The sequence below is a fragment of the Malassezia restricta genome, chromosome IV (genome assembly GCF_003290485.1).
Source record: "Malassezia restricta chromosome IV, complete sequence".
Classification (NCBI taxonomy): Eukaryota; Fungi; Basidiomycota; class Malasseziomycetes; order Malasseziales; family Malasseziaceae; genus Malassezia; species Malassezia restricta.
Genome location: NC_040196.1, coordinates 143,632 through 160,697, shown reverse-complemented (window position 1 = coordinate 160,697; position 17,066 = coordinate 143,632). Strand labels below are relative to the sequence as shown.

General features: G+C 58.5%; 8 protein-coding genes across 8 annotated transcripts; 4 read left to right on the top strand and 4 right to left on the bottom strand.

Moving 5' to 3' along the window:
* Positions 1 to 239: 239 nt before the first annotated feature.
* MRET_2459 (nuclear polyadenylated RNA-binding protein) lies at positions 240 to 1,490 on the top strand (the record flags this gene model as incomplete). Its single annotated transcript, XM_027629086.1, has 1 exon — positions 240 to 1,490. One exon carries the CDS (start codon positions 240 to 242, stop codon positions 1,488 to 1,490), a length of 1,251 nt encoding a protein of 416 aa, XP_027485001.1.
* A 38-nt stretch (positions 1,491 to 1,528) lies between these two features.
* Positions 1,529 to 3,082, bottom strand: MRET_2458 (uncharacterized protein; the record flags this gene model as incomplete). The annotated part of the gene is made up of 1 exon (XM_027629085.1): positions 1,529 to 3,082. One exon carries the CDS (start codon positions 3,080 to 3,082, stop codon positions 1,529 to 1,531), a length of 1,554 nt encoding a protein of 517 aa, XP_027485000.1.
* Positions 3,083 to 3,266: 184 nt separating this feature from the next.
* On the bottom strand, positions 3,267 to 5,936 carry MRET_2457 (pseudouridine synthase; the record flags this gene model as incomplete). The annotated part of the gene is made up of 1 exon (XM_027629084.1): positions 3,267 to 5,936. One exon carries the CDS (start codon positions 5,934 to 5,936, stop codon positions 3,267 to 3,269), a length of 2,670 nt encoding a protein of 889 aa, XP_027485010.1.
* Positions 5,937 to 6,013: 77 nt separating this feature from the next.
* Positions 6,014 to 7,024, bottom strand: MRET_2456 (uncharacterized protein; the record flags this gene model as incomplete). The annotated part of the gene is made up of 1 exon (XM_027629083.1): positions 6,014 to 7,024. The coding sequence occupies one exon, from the start codon at positions 7,022 to 7,024 to the stop codon at positions 6,014 to 6,016; it is 1,011 nt and encodes a 336-aa protein (XP_027485009.1).
* Positions 7,025 to 7,076: 52 nt separating this feature from the next.
* Positions 7,077 to 8,381, top strand: MRET_2455 (mitochondrial GTPase MTG1; the record flags this gene model as incomplete). The annotated part of the gene is made up of 1 exon (XM_027629082.1): positions 7,077 to 8,381. One exon carries the CDS (start codon positions 7,077 to 7,079, stop codon positions 8,379 to 8,381), a length of 1,305 nt encoding a protein of 434 aa, XP_027485008.1.
* Positions 8,382 to 8,606: 225 nt separating this feature from the next.
* On the top strand, positions 8,607 to 10,124 carry MRET_2454 (AHNAK nucleoprotein; the record flags this gene model as incomplete). Its single annotated transcript, XM_027629081.1, has 1 exon — positions 8,607 to 10,124. One exon carries the CDS (start codon positions 8,607 to 8,609, stop codon positions 10,122 to 10,124), a length of 1,518 nt encoding a protein of 505 aa, XP_027485007.1.
* Positions 10,125 to 10,342: 218 nt separating this feature from the next.
* On the top strand, positions 10,343 to 13,351 carry MRET_2453 (uncharacterized protein; the record flags this gene model as incomplete). The annotated part of the gene is made up of 1 exon (XM_027629080.1): positions 10,343 to 13,351. The coding sequence occupies one exon, from the start codon at positions 10,343 to 10,345 to the stop codon at positions 13,349 to 13,351; it is 3,009 nt and encodes a 1,002-aa protein (XP_027485006.1).
* A 30-nt stretch (positions 13,352 to 13,381) lies between these two features.
* Positions 13,382 to 16,969, bottom strand: MRET_2452 (translation initiation factor 4G; the record flags this gene model as incomplete). The annotated part of the gene is made up of 1 exon (XM_027629079.1): positions 13,382 to 16,969. One exon carries the CDS (start codon positions 16,967 to 16,969, stop codon positions 13,382 to 13,384), a length of 3,588 nt encoding a protein of 1,195 aa, XP_027485005.1.
* Between the last annotated feature and the right edge of the window lie 97 nt (positions 16,970 to 17,066).

Genomic DNA, 17,066 nt, shown 5'->3' with positions numbered 1-17,066 from the left:
TTTCAATTCAACGAGCTGCAAGGTAAGCTTGGTGAATGCGTACAATAGGTCCATTGTGAGCCGCATTTAGCAGCGCAAGCGGCAGCTACAAGTCAGCATAACCTGAGAACGTACCATCGTCGAGGTGGGATGCTAGCCGCGACGCCGACCGTCAGCCTCCCAACGTCGCATCACGTGACGTGAAGGATCTAAGGGCCATCGTGCGTTGGTTTTCTTGCCCTCACACGACGGCGGCATCGATGTCCGAATCGCTGGAGCTGGAGCTGGGAACGCCACAGGCGTCGCGGATCCAAGAAGGCGTGCAGAATGTGCTTGTCGAGCATGATCTTGCCATGAAAGATGATACGGTCATGGCAGAATACGTCACGGTGATGATGGCAAATCGCAAAGGACCTGACATGATTGCTGAGGAGTTGCGCGAGCTCATTGGCGGTGAGCTAGATGCCTCCATCACGCAGAAGATTTGGAAGTGCGCATGCGATGTGCTGTCTCCCCCGAAGACTCATGCACAGGAGCGCGCACGCTCAGCGTCTCCGCCGCCGCCACCTCAGCCAGAGTCGACCGAGCAGCGCACCAAGGATCGGTGGAACGACCAAAAACCTGCTCGCACGAAAAAGAAGCGAAGTGAGCGCAACGAGCGACGCGAAAACGCTGACGAAAAACCAGCATCTGTGAGCATACTGGGCCGGGCTGGCGTGCCTGATCCACGCGCCGAGCCATTCATGCCCATGCCACCGCCTCTCGCCGCCATGGCGGCCATGGCCGCCATGTCGGGTGGCCCGTCGCTTTTTTCGCGTCTAGACCCTATGATGCCTGACAATCCGCCACCCATGCCGGGGGCGGGTTTGACGACTATGCCTTCGTCTGTGCCTCGCGACATGGCAGCTTTTCCTCATGCGCCTGCTCAAAGTGCATTGTGTCGTTGGTCTCTGCAATGCACAAATCCTATGTGTGAATACAGCCACCCATCACCTGCTAATGCAGGTCGTGGTGGTGATCCGAGCGCGCTTGTACTCCGCACCGATGCGTGTGAACATGGCGCCGAGTGTACAGACAAGGAGTGTGTTTTGAGTCATGTTAGTCCTGCTGTGGGCTTTATCAAAGCACGTGGCTCTGTGCCACCTCCCTCGATGCCGACTTTGGCTGGTGTGCCGTGCAAATTTCAGCAGCAGTGCCTCAATCCTGCGTGTACCTATCTTCACTACGATGCAATGGGACGGATAGTGCCGCCGCCAGGCCAAGGCAATGCGATTCCCTGTCGCTTCGGCTCAGCATGCACGAGACCTGACTGCGTTTATTCTCATCCACCAAAGAGCCAGGTGCCTTGCCGTTATGGCAGTGGATGTACGCGGCCAGGCTGCTTCTACACACATCCGCAAGATGCGCCATTGCGGCCCACATCGGATCGACTCAAGGCGTTTGCGACCGAGGACCCAGATTGCGAGCGCATTGTACCAGAGGAGCAAGCGGCGGCTGGTGTATCAACATAATATTACATATACACGTTATATAGATACCATATACAATATTACAGCATGCCTGCCATGTGCAAGGCCTGCTGCTCTTGAGCTAGGGTGAGTTTTGGTGGGGGCGTAGAGGTTGCGGCAGCTACCATCGCTGATCGTGGTGGTAGTAGCTGATTCACAGAGAAGGTATGCGAGCTGAAAGGAGACGAAGTCGGGAAGATGAAGCGCGGCAACGATGGTATGTTCTCTTCGCACTGTTTCTCACGTGCAACGGGCGGTGGTGATACCGTGCTTCTCGGAGGCTCGCGAGGGGGTGACGAGGTAATGATGGAGGCATGATGCTCTTCAAGCGCCGAGGCGAATCGATCGAAGCGCGCCAAATCTGCATGACTGCCCCGCGACACGGACTGCATGGGCCGCATGATGCGGTCAACCAGCTGACGACCTGGATATTCGACGTCGGGATCATAAGGGGTCCACACCTCGTCGAACTCTACAAGGAGCAGTCGTTGGCACATGACACACATAAGCGGTGCGTATAGAGCCAGAAAGCTCTTGGAGTGGAGCGATTTTTTCGCTTCGTGGATAAAGTTGTTGAGGTTGTAGGCGGTGGCTACCACAAAGTAGAAAATGCCGTTTCGCAGGAGGCGAGCCACGAGTGGTGTGAGCGAGTACCACCAGGTAAAGACGTTGTTAGTGGCTCGCACGGGTGAGAAGAGAACTGCCGTGAATGCATCGCTAAGGCGACGATACGCGGTTGGTGGCGAGTGAGTTTGAGATTCGAACGGGTCGATGTCATTCAAGCCTGGATTCGACACAGATTCGCCTTTTGCAAGCTGCTGTCGATGCATCTCGAATGGGTCGCGGAACGTGATTTTCTGGATTTGGCGGCCCATGTTAGCATACACAACGAGTTTGTAGGTGGACAGAACCACCGCCGTCGTGTCGAAGATCATCCCAATCAAGTAGAACCACATGACCGTATTCACGTCACTGACCGAATCAGGATCGCTGTTTTGGTCATAGGAGGGCCGACAAGCACCCGAAGCAAGAAGTGATTCGTGAGAGAAGTAGAGGAGACCGATACTTGCTCCAAACAGGAGCAAAGTGAAAGTGACCATGGAAGCGACGACCCATCCTGCGCGGCGCCAGATGGCGATGGTGCGCCATGAAAAGACACAGGCGACCACGAACTGCACAACCGCCACCGTGAGTTGCTCGTGGTTAATACATTCTTCTTCCCTCTCAAAATGGCCCCACGTGCTGTATGATGTGACCACCAGGGCTGGGACCGTGGCGTACCGAATGAGCAGAAACAGTATGACTTGAGGATGAAGCAAACGGCGAGGATGAAGCCACATAGATATTTCGCGACCTAGTGTCATGAGATACTCCCAGCAGTACAGTGTGAGGCCAGCTACACACACGAACTCAACCACCTCGGTCTGTCGCTTCAACTGGTCTGCTGTAATATGTCGATTCGTAGTCGGGTCGTCCACACTTTTATCCGGATGCGCATGCGGGTCCTGTCCGCCCACAATGCAGCAACAGGCCGCTACCCAGAGCCACTGCGCCCATCTCCGATACGTCGGAGAAATCCGCCTCAACATGTGCATAGCGCATGTGCGACTCACACGCTTGTGTCCTTTAGTAGAGCTTGTACAAAAACGTGCGGCAACGTCGCAAAAGACGCTCGCGCTGAGACCACCAGTGTCGTGCTGTCAAACAGCCCAGCACGTTAGGAGACGGCGCCGTTTTTGGCGCCACAAGCCACGTGGCAAAAAATTGGCCCTGGCTGGCCTATGTACTATACAGGGGGGCCTGGGCAACACAAGCCAGGAAACTCCGGTGGTGCGCCAAGGCCCGCCATGTTCCCCCACTGCGCAACGATGCTTCCTGCTGCGCATCTTTGAACGTAGCAGCATGCTCGGCGGGCCATGCGTCTCCCAACGTGACGCCCGTGTCCATACGCAGGACGTACGGACTATGTTCGCGACGCGCACGGTTTTCTAGCTCACGTAGAGCACGCATACACGTTTTGGTCTCACTCGTCAGCACCAATGCAAACTTGCCTGGCGCGAGAGCATGGGACAGGCACTCGAGCTCCGTCACAAAATGATCAAACAGGAGCGCGTGCGGCTCGTCACGAGCACTCTCTGGCAACTCGACCACGGCGCCGTGCAGTGCATGCGCACTTGTAGAGCCGTATGGCACCTGGGCGGTCATCCGGCCACGTGCATGGAGCATAGCCCGCAACGCATCAGCCAGATGGCTATCTTTGCTGTGCAATGTGCCGACGCATGTGCCGTCTCCCAGAGGCAGGAGCGCACATACCGCATGAGCTCGAGAGCGGGCCAGCGACGTGCGCAGAGCATCTGCCGCCACGTTGCATGGGCCACCAGGCACATGCAGTTGGAAGAAGCAGGTGCCGGGCGGATTGCCTTTGTGTGCACGTGGCCCTAATTGCAACGGAGACTGCGCTCCAAAGCGCGGTGCCATCGTGCATTTGATCACCATATCAGCTTCGGCACGAGTTGAAGCCGGTGTCCATGAGTGTGAGTCGAGCCACCCGGTGACGAGGGAAGCCAGATGTGTCTCGAGAGCCTGCGTACTGAGTGATGGGAGCACATAGCTGCTCCGGTCCACGACAACGCACCATGTGCGTGTGCGTCGTGAAGCGCGTTTCATCCACAGGTCCAGTGCTTTGTCGCGTTGTGCTTGGTGCGCATGCCACTGTTGTGTAAGCCACTGAAGAAGTGCCTGCTCAGCCAACGTCGGCTGGGGCTTTTGGGCGCCTTTTTTCCCGAGCACTTCGACGCGCTGATCAAAGAGCGCATCGAGCATGTCGCGGGGCAGGCTCATGTGCCCCATGGCATAATAGACACCTGTGGCGATGGGGAGCTGACAAGCCTCGTAGCGAGCGACGACCTGAGCGTGTAGAGGCGCATCGACTTGGATTATGCCTGAGTGCAGAGCGGACGTGAGGCAGCTGGACGCCGATGGGTCCGCGCCCAAGTGTTGGAGCATTTCTCGCTGCGCGGCATCTTCAAGTCCACGAGTGACTTCGACAAAGACTTGAAGAGACTCGTCATGCGCACATGCGTCGGGCCGTGGTGCCAATGGCAGGCTCGCAAGCTGCATAGCAGGTTGGAGCTGGGTATCCAAGCGTCGCTGAGCACCGCCTTTACCAAGACCAAGAGCATCATCGCCGGTATGGTGCGCAATAAGAGCTAATGGCGGGAGAGAGGCACTGGCCTTGGCAGACGAACGAGCCCACCAAGGCAGCTCGTCCTCAAAGACCCACGTGTCTGTCCAGTATTTGATCGCATGCAGGTATATGTACATGTCTTGCGGCGCAGGATCAGGCAGCAGGGGTATGTAGCACGTATCGCATGTGGCAGTGCCAGGCGGCATGTCTTCGCCGGGCGGCGGCGGCGGTGTCCGCTGGCCGTTGGGACCGGGCACCGGTACGTCCTCGTAGCCCAGCTGTCGGTTGAGGGCCCCAAAGAACTCTTGGTCACGCCAGCGCGACCATCCTTCTGCGTCGTCGCGCGTACCTTTGAGAGCAGTGAGCACGCGCTCGACTTCGACATTGCCAGATCCGCCACCGACACGTTCGTAGTGCCGGGGCTGGGCAGTCGCGAGAATGTCGCGATCGACCGTTGACCACACAGGGTGGTGGTACAGTGGGTCATTGCTAATGGGGTGCCCGAGCCACTGCGCATGCACGCGGATTTGGTGTGTACGTCCCGTGATGGGGCGGCAGACAAGCACACTCGAGTCGGCTGTGGGGTCGTACGACAGGCACTGAAAGAGCGTGCGGCACTCTTTGCCCTTCGGATGCACGATATTAAGACCACTTTGGCGGTCCACACTCAGAATCGGTTCTCTGCAGTCGATGATTCCGTCCGGAAAGCGGCCTGCCACTCGGCACACATACGCCTTGTTCACAAGGCCTGCGTTAAAGTCATTGCCGAGCTCACAGGCAGCCTCCTTGGTCGTAGAACAGACCATAATACCCGAGGTGAGGCGGTCGAGGCGGTTGCTCGTGTACAAATTCGATAGTTGGGCCTGCTGCTTCACCATTTCCACCAGCGTGTGATGATGGTATCGTCCCGTGGCGTGCACAGGGATACTGCCTGGCTTGACTACGACGATGCGGCCCATGGCATCGTCGCGGAACAAAATGCGCACTGGCGCATTCGTCACGGCCGGCTCGTGCTTGTGTACCCGGTTGACCAAAAAGTCGTTGTTTTGCAAAATATACGTGGGCTGCACCGAGTGGCCATTGACGGTACACAGGCCTTGGTGGATCGCCCAAATGTAGTACTCGCGTGTGCGATCACGAAATTCGGTCGTAAACACCTCGAGAATTTGGCGCCCATACCACCGCGTCTTCGCACGGGTTTTGTACTCGTGCCAGTACGGTGGGAGCCGCCGCAGACCTGGGGCTGCTACGCGCTCCGTCATGAAGAAGCCCAGCCACCGCGTCGCCTTTTTTTTTGTGGGCTTCGAAACGCTTAGTCATACAAGGGGTATCCTACGGCCTAGGCACGTCGTGTGCACAGAGCGAGGTGGTGGGGGTGCACATACATGTCGAGGTGAGCTTGCACGATGTGTGCGACGCGCACTTGATCGAGCGCACACGTATCGAGTGCATCACGGAATACAAGACATGTGCCGGCGTACGCCGTTTGGAAGCAGGCGGCGTGGTCTTGATGATCGCGCTCCACACCTCGACCGGCGAGCTGGTGCTTGATGAGTTTTTTGATAAGAAGGCGATTTGCCTGTTCGATAGAAGCATCAGGCACAGTGCCTCGTGCATGATTTTGCATGATGGGCAGCACAGGATGCCACAATGGCGAGGCCGAGCGCGGTGGGGTAGGACTGGGGCTGTTGTGTTCCCACTTGATGGGAACGCGGTCAACGTGCACTTTGTGTGCGCGTTTTTCGCCATGTCGTCCAGGTGTGACGGGGGGGTTTGTGTGCTCCGATAAGCTCAGTTGTCCGCGCTTTCGGATGCGTGCGTCCAGCGCGCGCTCTCTGGTAGGAATGCGTGGGAGTGGGTCGTCAGGGCGAGTATGCCGCGAGGGCTGACGCACTTCGCGCCCTACCACGAGATCGAGCGATCCATCAGAGCACACACGTCCAAATACGACGAGCTCGATACTAGATGAGCTTGCCGTTGACGGGGCAAACGTCAGGAAGAGAATCGAGTCGCCCGGCAGACAAAAGAGCTGTTGCAAGTACGCCATCGTGACGTCCTCGGCCGCATGCAGGTCCAGTCGTATCGAGCCGGACGCTACAAGCTCTGCATCTCCCGTTCTTTCGGCTTTTCTCGCACGCAGCGGATGGTGCCGCACCATTTCCAAAGCAAAGCACAGCTCTGCCTCAGCTTCGAGCATCGGCAGATTCGACGCATCGTCATGGTGTGATGTCCCTCGCAAATGCGCCCATGGCTGCATAGACGTCACAATCGTTACGCCTGGTAGCTGCATGCCATCATGCAACACCACCATGCCTTTCCATAGCACACGTAGGTGGACATCCGCCTGCATGACGGCTGGACGCCGTACCCAAGAAAGATAAGTGGAGCAGACGGTTTCTCTTATGCTGCCAAGTGCCGTGCGGCTCGCGGCCTCCGAGGCAGGTTCGTTTACGCCACGGACCAAGTTTGAGTTTCCCATCAAGACACCATCATGGTACATTGGCCATATGCATCGGGCCATGCGCTCGATCCCGTCTATGCTGGCGCGAACGCCTCCGCCTTTGGTGATCGAGGTGCGTGACGCGCGTGTGCCTTTCACAAGCATTAATCCAGCGTTTGAAAAGGCGCTCCAAAATGCGCCATCTGCGAATGAGCGCGTCCGCATAGCCCCACAAACGTACATGCCAGGATGGGCAGCCCGGCGGCTCGTCGTGTACACGAAATCCGATCAAATTGAGCCTGCCTGGGAATCGCCCATTCTTCATGCGCTGTCTCAACATACCCTGGACAAGAATGTTATGTTCGTTGATACACGGAAAAAAAGCGACGTGCAACGTGTCTACGATTGGGTATGTGCGCGTGCCAAGCTCCTTAGCAAGTCCGCGGCACAGGCGGCCACCCGACGCCCAGCGAGTGCCATGCGCCACTCTCATCTATCAGGCGCGGCCAAGCACACTTCGACACCCGAAACGGGCGTGCGCCTCCTCGTGGTAGGCATGCCGAATGTCGGCAAGAGCTCGCTTCTCAACGCACTCCGCTTCGTGGGAACAGGCAAACCCGGCGCCGCTAGCACGCATCCTCACCCCGGACATACGCGCAAAGTCACAGGCACCGTGCGCATAACGCCCAGTACGCCGTCCCTCGCGCGTCTGGACAGGTCGGGCGGAATCGATATGAAGCGTCTCGTGGCTCACGAGGCCAAGAGGGGCCCAGCCGTGTACGTGTACGACACGCCCGGTATTATGGTACCATTTCTGGGCGCGCCAGAAGAGGGCGGTGCCGAGGCAGCGCTCAAGCTCGCACTGATCGGATGCATGAAGCAGACACTCTTTGATCCTGAGGAGCTGGCTGACTATTTGCTATTTCGCATGAACCAGCGCTACTTGTATGCGTGCGCACACGCAAACGGACAAGACGTGCCCTGGCCCGCCTACACTGGGTTGATGCGCACACCGACGCTGACGGACGACAGCCAGGCGTTCCTAACCAGCGTGGCGGAAAAAGCACCAGGGGCTCGTCAACGTGGCGGCTACTTGAATCTGACGGTCGCAGCCGATCATGTCATTACGCAGTTTCAGCGTGGTTTGCTGGGCAGCCGCGAATTGGATTTGGGCTTGGCAGAAGGCCCGGACGATGTGGCGCTGTCCAGCGACCTGAAAGCCCATGTGGCTCGACGCTTGCGTCAAGCCATGGAGCGAATCCCATGAAAGCTGCAGGCTGGGGTAAAAAATCCGTGCAATCAAATTGCGTCATTCATTCGTCTTCGTAGGTATCATAGAATATACCCCAACTTCTTTGGGGGTTTCCAGGCCCTGCAAGGAGTGTTCAGGCCACATTCGTTGAGACACGTTCTGTCATTTTTTTCCCTCACACATTGGCCAGCAGCGTCCGAAGTTGAAAAGACACCTTGTACTCGCACCCACTTCAACCTTATGCGAATTGCGTTTGGTCTGCTCGTCGTGTTCGGCACGAGTGTAGGGCTCAGCCCTGCTTTGCAGCATGACCCGGAGCCAGAATCTCTCCAGTCGACCCTAAGCACCCGACGCATGCATCATCTCAGAGTGTACCAACCATATGCTCATCACATACGCCGTGGGATTATCGCTGGCGATAATAACGTCCTACAGCAGGGAAGCAATCTGCTTTCATCCCTCGTCGGTGGTGAATTCACGACCATCAACAAAAATTCTCGTGCATCGCCGACCTCTTCGACTCATGCCACTCGCTCTACGCGGGAGAGAGGAGGCGGAGGCGCCTTGCCATCTTCGCACGAGTTCACAACCCTCGACAACAACTCGCGTGCTCCGTCTCCGAGCAGCACGTCCAGCGCATCGTCTCCCACCACCAGTGCATCGTCCCCTTCTACCAGTACATCGACCCCTACTACCAGTACCTCTTCCCCCACTCCTACATCTAGTCGTACATCAAGCTCGCCCTCGTCATCCACGAGAGAAAGTGATAGTAGCATGGTGGGAGCCGGCGCAGGCGGCGGCGCATCATCTACACCCACCACGATGCGGCGCTCAAGTCGCACATCCTCGAGTACGAGTATGGAGACGTCTGACAGGACTTCCTCAGGCGATGATGAGAGCAGCTCTTCAACGCCTACATCTACAGGAAATCCTGTTTCAGAAGACCGATCGCCTTCAAGCGCGACGAGTGCGCCTAGCTCGGCTTCCCATGCATCCAATGACTCGAGCGATGCTGACGACTCGGATAGCGAGTCGGATGAGGGATCTAAGAGCTCGTCACCATCCATGAACAACGCTTCAAATGCTCGCAAGTCTGACGATGGAACGGATCACACAGGTGTGATTGCTGGCGTATGCACCGCTGGCGGAGTGGTCATCTTGGCCATCCTGGGCTTTGTATTGTACAAGTTCCTGAACAAGCGAGCTGGCAGCGCAGACAAGCCAGAACAGGCGATCCAGTGGCCTGATGTGACGTATGATGCGGGACCAGCCACGCCGACAGGACTGGCGGCCGCTCAGCACGATGCGCCTGCTGATACGAGTGTGGACATGAGTGGCTATGAAGACAACCCCTTTGTTGACCGTGTCGACAGCGCTGCCGCACCTATGTCAGCACAGAGCAACGCCCTTCCTGAGTCCTACGTGGATGTACCTCCTGCGACATTTGGCTATGCTTCGGATGCTCCCACGCAGCCCGTGGCCGAGTCGACAGCCCTTGCCACAACGTACCCAAAGGCGCTTGTTCCGAGCCAGTCACCTACATCCAATGCGCCCGTATCTGTGCCTCTTTCCTCTGCTGACCCACCACCTAATGTGCCGCACAGGGGCGATGGCGCTCAGTTCCAGCACTTTGTCGTGGGACAGACGTACCCTGAAGAGGCCATCCAATTACCTTATGACGCGCCTGTGACGCGCGAGCTATATCGAGAGCAGCCAGACGCGTCGCCCTTCGACGAATCGCGCGCTGTGAAGAATTAGCAGATAACCATGCCTACAATTTTTGCCGTAGATACATAGTGTCGTGTACATGCATATCATCCATGGAGGTTGGCGAGGGGCACAGGGCTGAGAATAGGTTTTGATGTCACTAACTACCAATCTGATTGGCTAATTTCCCCTCACCAAAGAGGGCCACACACGCCCAAGTGTCTGACTAGTTGCTACCGTTCCTTGAGCGCCGGCACGCCATGTTGCCCATGGTCATCATGCCAGCGCCTTCGTCTCCCCTTACTGACTACAATTCATTAGGTCGGAGACTTACTATGCAGCGATCCCCCTCTGTGCCGGATCCGGGCGCAGAGCCACCGGTGGTGAGTGAAGATGCACTCCGATCTACGTGCTCCGCGTCCCCTACGCAACGCCGCCGTTCTACCTTGTATCGCACGATCCAGCGTCGTGTCAGCCACAATTCGCTGAATTCAGATAACATTGGTCCGTCTGCTATGTCGCATTCGTCGCAGCGAAACAAGTATCGCATGTCTTTCCGTGGTGTGAGTATGGGGGCCACGGATCCCCCGCGCGATGGTTCGCAGCGGTCCTCATCATCGGGTCGTTTGTGGCCCTTCAGCCGGCCTCGAATTCCCGATGAACAGCCAGACGATGTGTTTCATGATGCCATCAACGATGAGATGACTCGCCCGGCCACCTCGTCACCCTATGTGCGGCCGTCCACGACGCTGAGTTTGCCGCATTCGACACTCTGGCGCGATGCCAACAATTCATCACCTATCATTCCCTTGGGTACCGATACGCCTCCTATGCGCTCCACGAGTCCCATGCCCGCATTTCCCAGAAAGCCTGTCCACCAGTTGTCGAATAATGTGGTGTTGGTGGTCGAGCCGAGGCACCAGGTTCTGCACATGTTTGGGGCGTTGCAGGTCACGGGTAGCTACTCGCTCTCCGGAACTCTGCGAGTGAGTCTGCCACATGCTATGGATGAGTGTAGAGATATCCAAGTGCGCTCATTGCAAATGCGCCTGTCCGGTTATTCGCTCTACATCGACCAGATGGGGCGATACTCGTGTATGCGGCTGTGTGATATCAAGCAAGACGTGATGGAAGCGACGACACAGCTAGCGCTTCCGCCGCATGGCGCCTCGATGTACGAGACGGAATATGACATGTTTGTGCCTGGCTGGCTGCCGGCCTCGATCAGCACCCGTACAGTGAGCACATTTTACAAGCTCGAAGCAGTAGCTGAATTGTGCGACGTGTGCACGAGCTCCTCGCTGACGCGACCTGGTCACCCGGTGTGCGTCCGCAGCTCGCCAGGCCTCGTGGTCATCCAGCGCAGCCGTGAAATCGTGCCCATTCCTGTGGCACAAACAGCGGCCTTTCTGGGGCCTGACGTGCCGCTCACCCGGAACCCATTCCGCCGCGAAACAAACCCGTTCCGAGCTGCTGAGCCTGAGGCACCGACGCCCTGGATGCCGCGGCCCATGCCGCGGCCCACGCCGCCACCCAAACGCTCACGCACGTCGCGTGCCCCGCTTCGTCACTACACACACTTGGCACATCTCCATCTGCCTGTGCCAGTCATGATGAATGGCAAAACACACGCGACTCTGCCCGTCAAACTGTGCCTGTCCGTCCCGTCGTATTCAAGCACACATGCCATTTCCCATGAAGACCAGCCGCCCCTGATCTTTTGGCTGCAGGTGGAACTGGACCCAGCCTGGCAGGGGGCAACGGTCCGGAGCGATGTTCGTGTGCGTGAAATGGAGGCGGTGTGTGTTCAGATGGAAAAGTACAGCACGACTCTCTCGCGCAGCTACTGCACGGCCTTTGCACTCGGGAACGATGACAACTCGTTTGTGGCGCCTGAAGAGCTGCCGTTCTTTGACCATCTCCCACAGGACACCGGTGTATACACGCCCCAGAGCGCCCTGGCTGCCAGCCACGCTCCTGCGCAGCCGTACTCAGTCCAGTTGGCGGAGAACCGCAAGCACTTGGAACTCAACCGGACGCAGCCGAACGAGCGTCTCAACACCATTGAGCGCTTCAGGGCGTACACGGTGGGCCCACTCCCTTCTCGTGAGAAGCAGAGTGAAAAAGAACGTGAGTCGCATGCCCATGGCAAGTCAGCCACGTTCACAACACCAAAAAGTCGGCGCACCGTATCGAATGCACTGTCACGCTTATCGATTTTTTCGCCGCACCGCGACGCAGCATCCACTGCTGACCATGCGACGGAGCCAGAGCCTGTGTCGACGGCATATGATGCGGGCCCGAATGCAGGCTCGGTCGAAAATACCAAGGCGTCCTACGTCCTGGAGGGCGAGGATGGTGCTGGACTGGCACTGAACCAAAAGCGTGTGCGTTTGTCTTTCAGCCTGCCGCTTGTGCCGAGCTGCGGCTCCATGGCCGTCAAGTACAACGCACCGCAGTTGCTTCCCGACTATGAAAGCCCCCACATGCGCATCCGACACAAGCTCAAAGTCAAGGTGCGCTTTGCCTTTGAGGGGGCAAATCTGCCGCCTCATGCCGGCATGCAGAGCGTCGTAATGAGTGTACCCGTACGCTTTAGCGAGGCGCCACCGATGGAAGCGCTTTCGCAGGCGCCGCCGCTTGTTTTGCCCAAGTCAGCGCAGTCCTACGTGCCGGCAGAGGGCGCGGCCAATGCTGCGCTTCCACCTGCGTACGTCCGCGCAGCGTACTCGACAAATGGATCAGCTCAGACGCGGCAGCACTCAGGCTACTTACCTGCATATGCCCAGCTCTTCCGTGAGGATGGATCGCGGCTGGAAGACGATGCGGAAGTGTTGCCGCCGTACCCTGACCAAAAGACTCGTACGACGAGGCCGGCCGAGGAGCACCGCGACCATGAGCGCTTTTCCGCACACTTGGCGCGCGAGCTGCGCTTGGTGTCAAGTGCAGAGCGTGAGCAAAAGACACCTGCGGCGATCAGTCTTGTGGACGCGCTCAATGCGCATGACGATGAGCAGCTTAGGGGCATGGCCGAGGCGATGGACGATGAAATCATGGAGGAACGTCTCGGCGAAGAGATGGTGGCGTACGATGACTATGAGGATATGCCGCGCTCAGAACGCCCCGCCACCATGTCCCCTGGCCTTGACATGCCTGCCGCAGCGCTGCCAGCCTCTCCGGCAGAGCCTGCCGCGCCTGTGCTCCCTGTGCCCCAGCCGGCTCTCCCGATGGCCTCGCTGATGTACCTCTCGCCGTCCCGGTCTGCTCGCGCGACATGAAAGGTCGTATACTATATACCCATAGATGGTCTATGACTGCACATCTTGCACCTTGGCCAGCAAGCGGTCCTTTGGCGGCTTGAGGCCCTCGCCTTCCATACCGTTCGCGAGCTCCTCGATCTTGGCCTGGGCCAGCGTCGATTGGACAAGGAGTTGTGCCATAAAGCCATAGGCACTCGGCGCATCCATACTGGTGTCGTCAAGGATCGTGACTTGCGGCTTGAAGCCCTCCATCAGCATCGACTCATCCAGCAGCGAGCGCTCGGCCAAGGCCTGCAGCAGGTGGCAGGCCGCATCGACGCTGTCCTGTTTCTTGTCGAGCACACTTGTGACGAGCGCGTCCACAAACGATGGACGGTGCTTGGCCTCCAACGCTTCGATCGATTGAATCCCCTCGTTGAGATCGCGGATCTCGAGGTACTCCTTGACATCGTTACTGACCTTACGCTTAATGTCCTCTTCCGACGGCTCGCTGGGCGTCGCGGCAGTGTGGCCGTCGTCCAGCGGCTTGGTCCGTGGCTGCAGCTGCAGCTTCCTGCGATGTGGCTCCTCCGTATTGCCCTCACCCGTAAGCAAGTTGAACATGTTAGGCGTAGGCGACATGCTGCGCTCGTCGTCGCGCTGGTTGCGGCGATGGAACACGCTCTGCGGACCACCGCCCAGTTTGCCATTCGACGAGCGGTCCAGACCCTTGCCGAAGCCAGAAAAGTCGGTCGCACGACCCGATCGCGAGGGCGGCGCATTGCCGACGGTACTCCAGCCATCGTGCGATGCCTGCTCGGGCGGCGGGGCATGACGCGGCTGGCCGCGTCGCGGGCCACCACGGGAGAACTTTTCAGCCTCCTTTTGTTGCTGCTGCTGCGCGGCCTCCGCATGGATCTCTCCGATCGTCTTGGGCGCCGACTGGTCGTGCCGTGGGACCCAGTTGTTATTGCGCAGGTCCACCACGTCCATCAGCATGAATCGCATGCGCGAGGCAAGGGCTGGACTCTTGAGGATATCGTCGATTCGCTTAAAGTACACGTCCATGCGGCTTTTGTGGTTGCCTGAGGCTGAATCGAGGAGGTAGCCGACCGTGGTGAGCAGACGGCACACACTTTCAATTTCGTCCTCTTCAGGCTCGGTCGTTGTGCGCAGGAGACGCACAATGCAAGTGTGCATAATGCGTGGCTGGAGCATCTGGAGCTTGAAAAGTTCACCAACAAACTGGATGAGACCGAGGCCACGACGCTTGGCCTTCTGGGCCTCGTAGTACTCGTCCGACATCAGCTCGTACTCTTTCTCAGAGCGCTCTTCCTTGGCACCGGCCCAACCCTTTTCAAAGTCACCCTGACACCAAGTCAGCAGGTACTTGCGGAACAGCATACCGCCGCGGTACTCCTTCTGCTCCTTTTCGTCCAGTACCTCGTCACGAATGTCAGGGCTCAGACTCATCTGGATCTTGGCACACAGTTGCGCGTACATCTCACTCCACGCCGACTCATCGATCGCCTTTTCGAACACGAGCGCGATGACCTGACGCAAAGTCCGGCCATCCGTTTCGTTCTTTGACTCGTTCGCAAATTCGATAATCTTGTCGCTGATCGAGTCGAACTTCTCGAGCGTAAGTTTGTTGAGCAAGGACTTGACCTTGCGCTCCACCACCAGACTGTGGTCAGCTGTCGATGTCTTGTCATGACTCTGTGGCTTCCAGCGGTTCTCGGAGAACTCCAGCGGCGCCACCTGATCGAGAGGGATCGTCGGACCACCCTTCTCTGGCGGGTTCTCACGCGGCCGGCCATCACGCTGGCGACCACGGTGGCCCTTGGAGCGGCCACCACCCATGGGAATGCCAGTACCCATCGTCTCGCGCGATGGCACAGGACCACCGCCGGTGCGCGACGCCGAGCCGCCTCGCGAGCCTGACGGGAAGCCACCGGGGCCGGCACGCATCGACGAGGCAAAGCGTTCTTCGCTCGTGCGACCGACTTGACCACGGCCACCGTCCATGCCTCCTCGCGATGGGCCCGCACCGCGGCGTCCACCACGCACAGGAACACTCTCCATGCCGATCGAGGCGAGGTCAGGCAGTTCGAACGGCTTTTCGGTATATACGCTCATGAACTGGAGCAAAAAGTCGCGGTCGTAGCGGTACCTTCCTGGCGCGGCATCCTTGTTCAGCTCCGCCTTAGGTGGGTGCACGTCAGGGGGGTAGGTGATTGACGACAGATCGTCAATAAGGCGCGCGCTCTCGATGGCACGACTCGGTGGCTGTGCCTCTTCGGTCTTGGACGAGGATGCTTCAGGGGCCTGGCCGTCCTGCGCAGCGTTGTCTTTGCTCTCTGCGCCATCCTTGGCTTCGGCCCCCTGGGTCTCTTCCTTCTTGCGCTCTTCCGCATGTTGAGCTTCCTCGGCCTTGCGTTCCCCTTCTCGCTTGGCTGCCTCAGCCTTGCGCTCCTCTTCCCGCTTGGCTTCTTCAGCTTTACGCTCCTCTTCCCGCTTAGCTTCCTCGGCCTTGCGCTCCTCTTCCCGCTTAGCTTCCTCGGCCTTACGCTCCTCTTCTCGCTTGGCTTCCTCGGCTTTGCGTTCTTCTTCCCGCTTGGCTTCCTCGGCCTTACGCTCCTCTTCCCGCTTAGCTTCCTCGGCTTTGCGTTCTTCTTCCCGCTTGGCTTCCTCGGCCTGGCGCTCCTCTTCTCGCTTGGCTTCTTCCGCGCGACGCGCTTCAGCCTCCTTCTCCATCTTCAGACGGAGTACCTTTTGCTGGAAATCGTTTTGTGTTTTGACGCGGCTCTCATTTGACACTTCCTTCTGCTTCGGAGCATGCGACGCATCTGCCGGAGCCTTGGCCGAGGTTGGCTGCGTCGGCGAGGCGGACGATTGCGACGTCTTTTTCAGGTGGCCAAGATCAATTTCTGTTTGCGTTTCGGGATTCACAATCCGCAGCGCCTTGCTCTTTTGTGGCTCGAACATGCGTGCACCAGCACTCATGGTGAAGTTGCTGCTCGTAGGAGGCGCAGCTGCGGGCGTCTGTGGGTAAAAGCCGCCGTTCACGGGACGAGGCGCAGTGTGTGGCGATGCGTTGGCTGGAAGGATCGAGGGCGAGCCTGGGGCAGCCGCCTGGTTCCATGGCTGCTGTGGCTGGGCCATGTATGGGTAGCCTCCAGGGCTCATAGGGTAGCCAACGTGGGGATACATGGGTGGCTGCCACGATGACACGAACGGCGGCGGTGTGGCGCCCATGGCCGATGCGACGGGAGCGGCAGGCTGCTGCTGGCTCTGCTGATCCTGCTGGTGGACCTTCTTAGGGCCCTGAAACAGTTTCTGGAAGTCCATGTGCTTTTTGGGGCCGAACCCGATTTTCTTTTCGTGGGCCGCGCCGCTTTCTGCGGACACGCTGCCAAAGACGGTAAGGTTGCCGCCGCGGAGGTGCTCGCCGGTCGTCGGTTGGGCGGCAGGGGACGATGACATGACAGCGTTTTGGTCATCGACGGTGCCGAAGTTGATGCCCTGTGCGGCACGAGGGGCCGTCTTGGGCATGCTGACGGCTGCGCCTTCCGAGACGTCGCGCGGGGCCTTGGTATGGCTGCCAGGCTTGCCCGGCTTGGGCGCCGTCGTGGCACGCTTCTCAGTGCCACTCATCGACGGAGAACGAATTGCACGACTGTCTACACCGGGTGTAGACTGTGTACCTATGTTGCCGTCCACCTTCCCACGAAAGGTAAGACCAGCGTTCGAA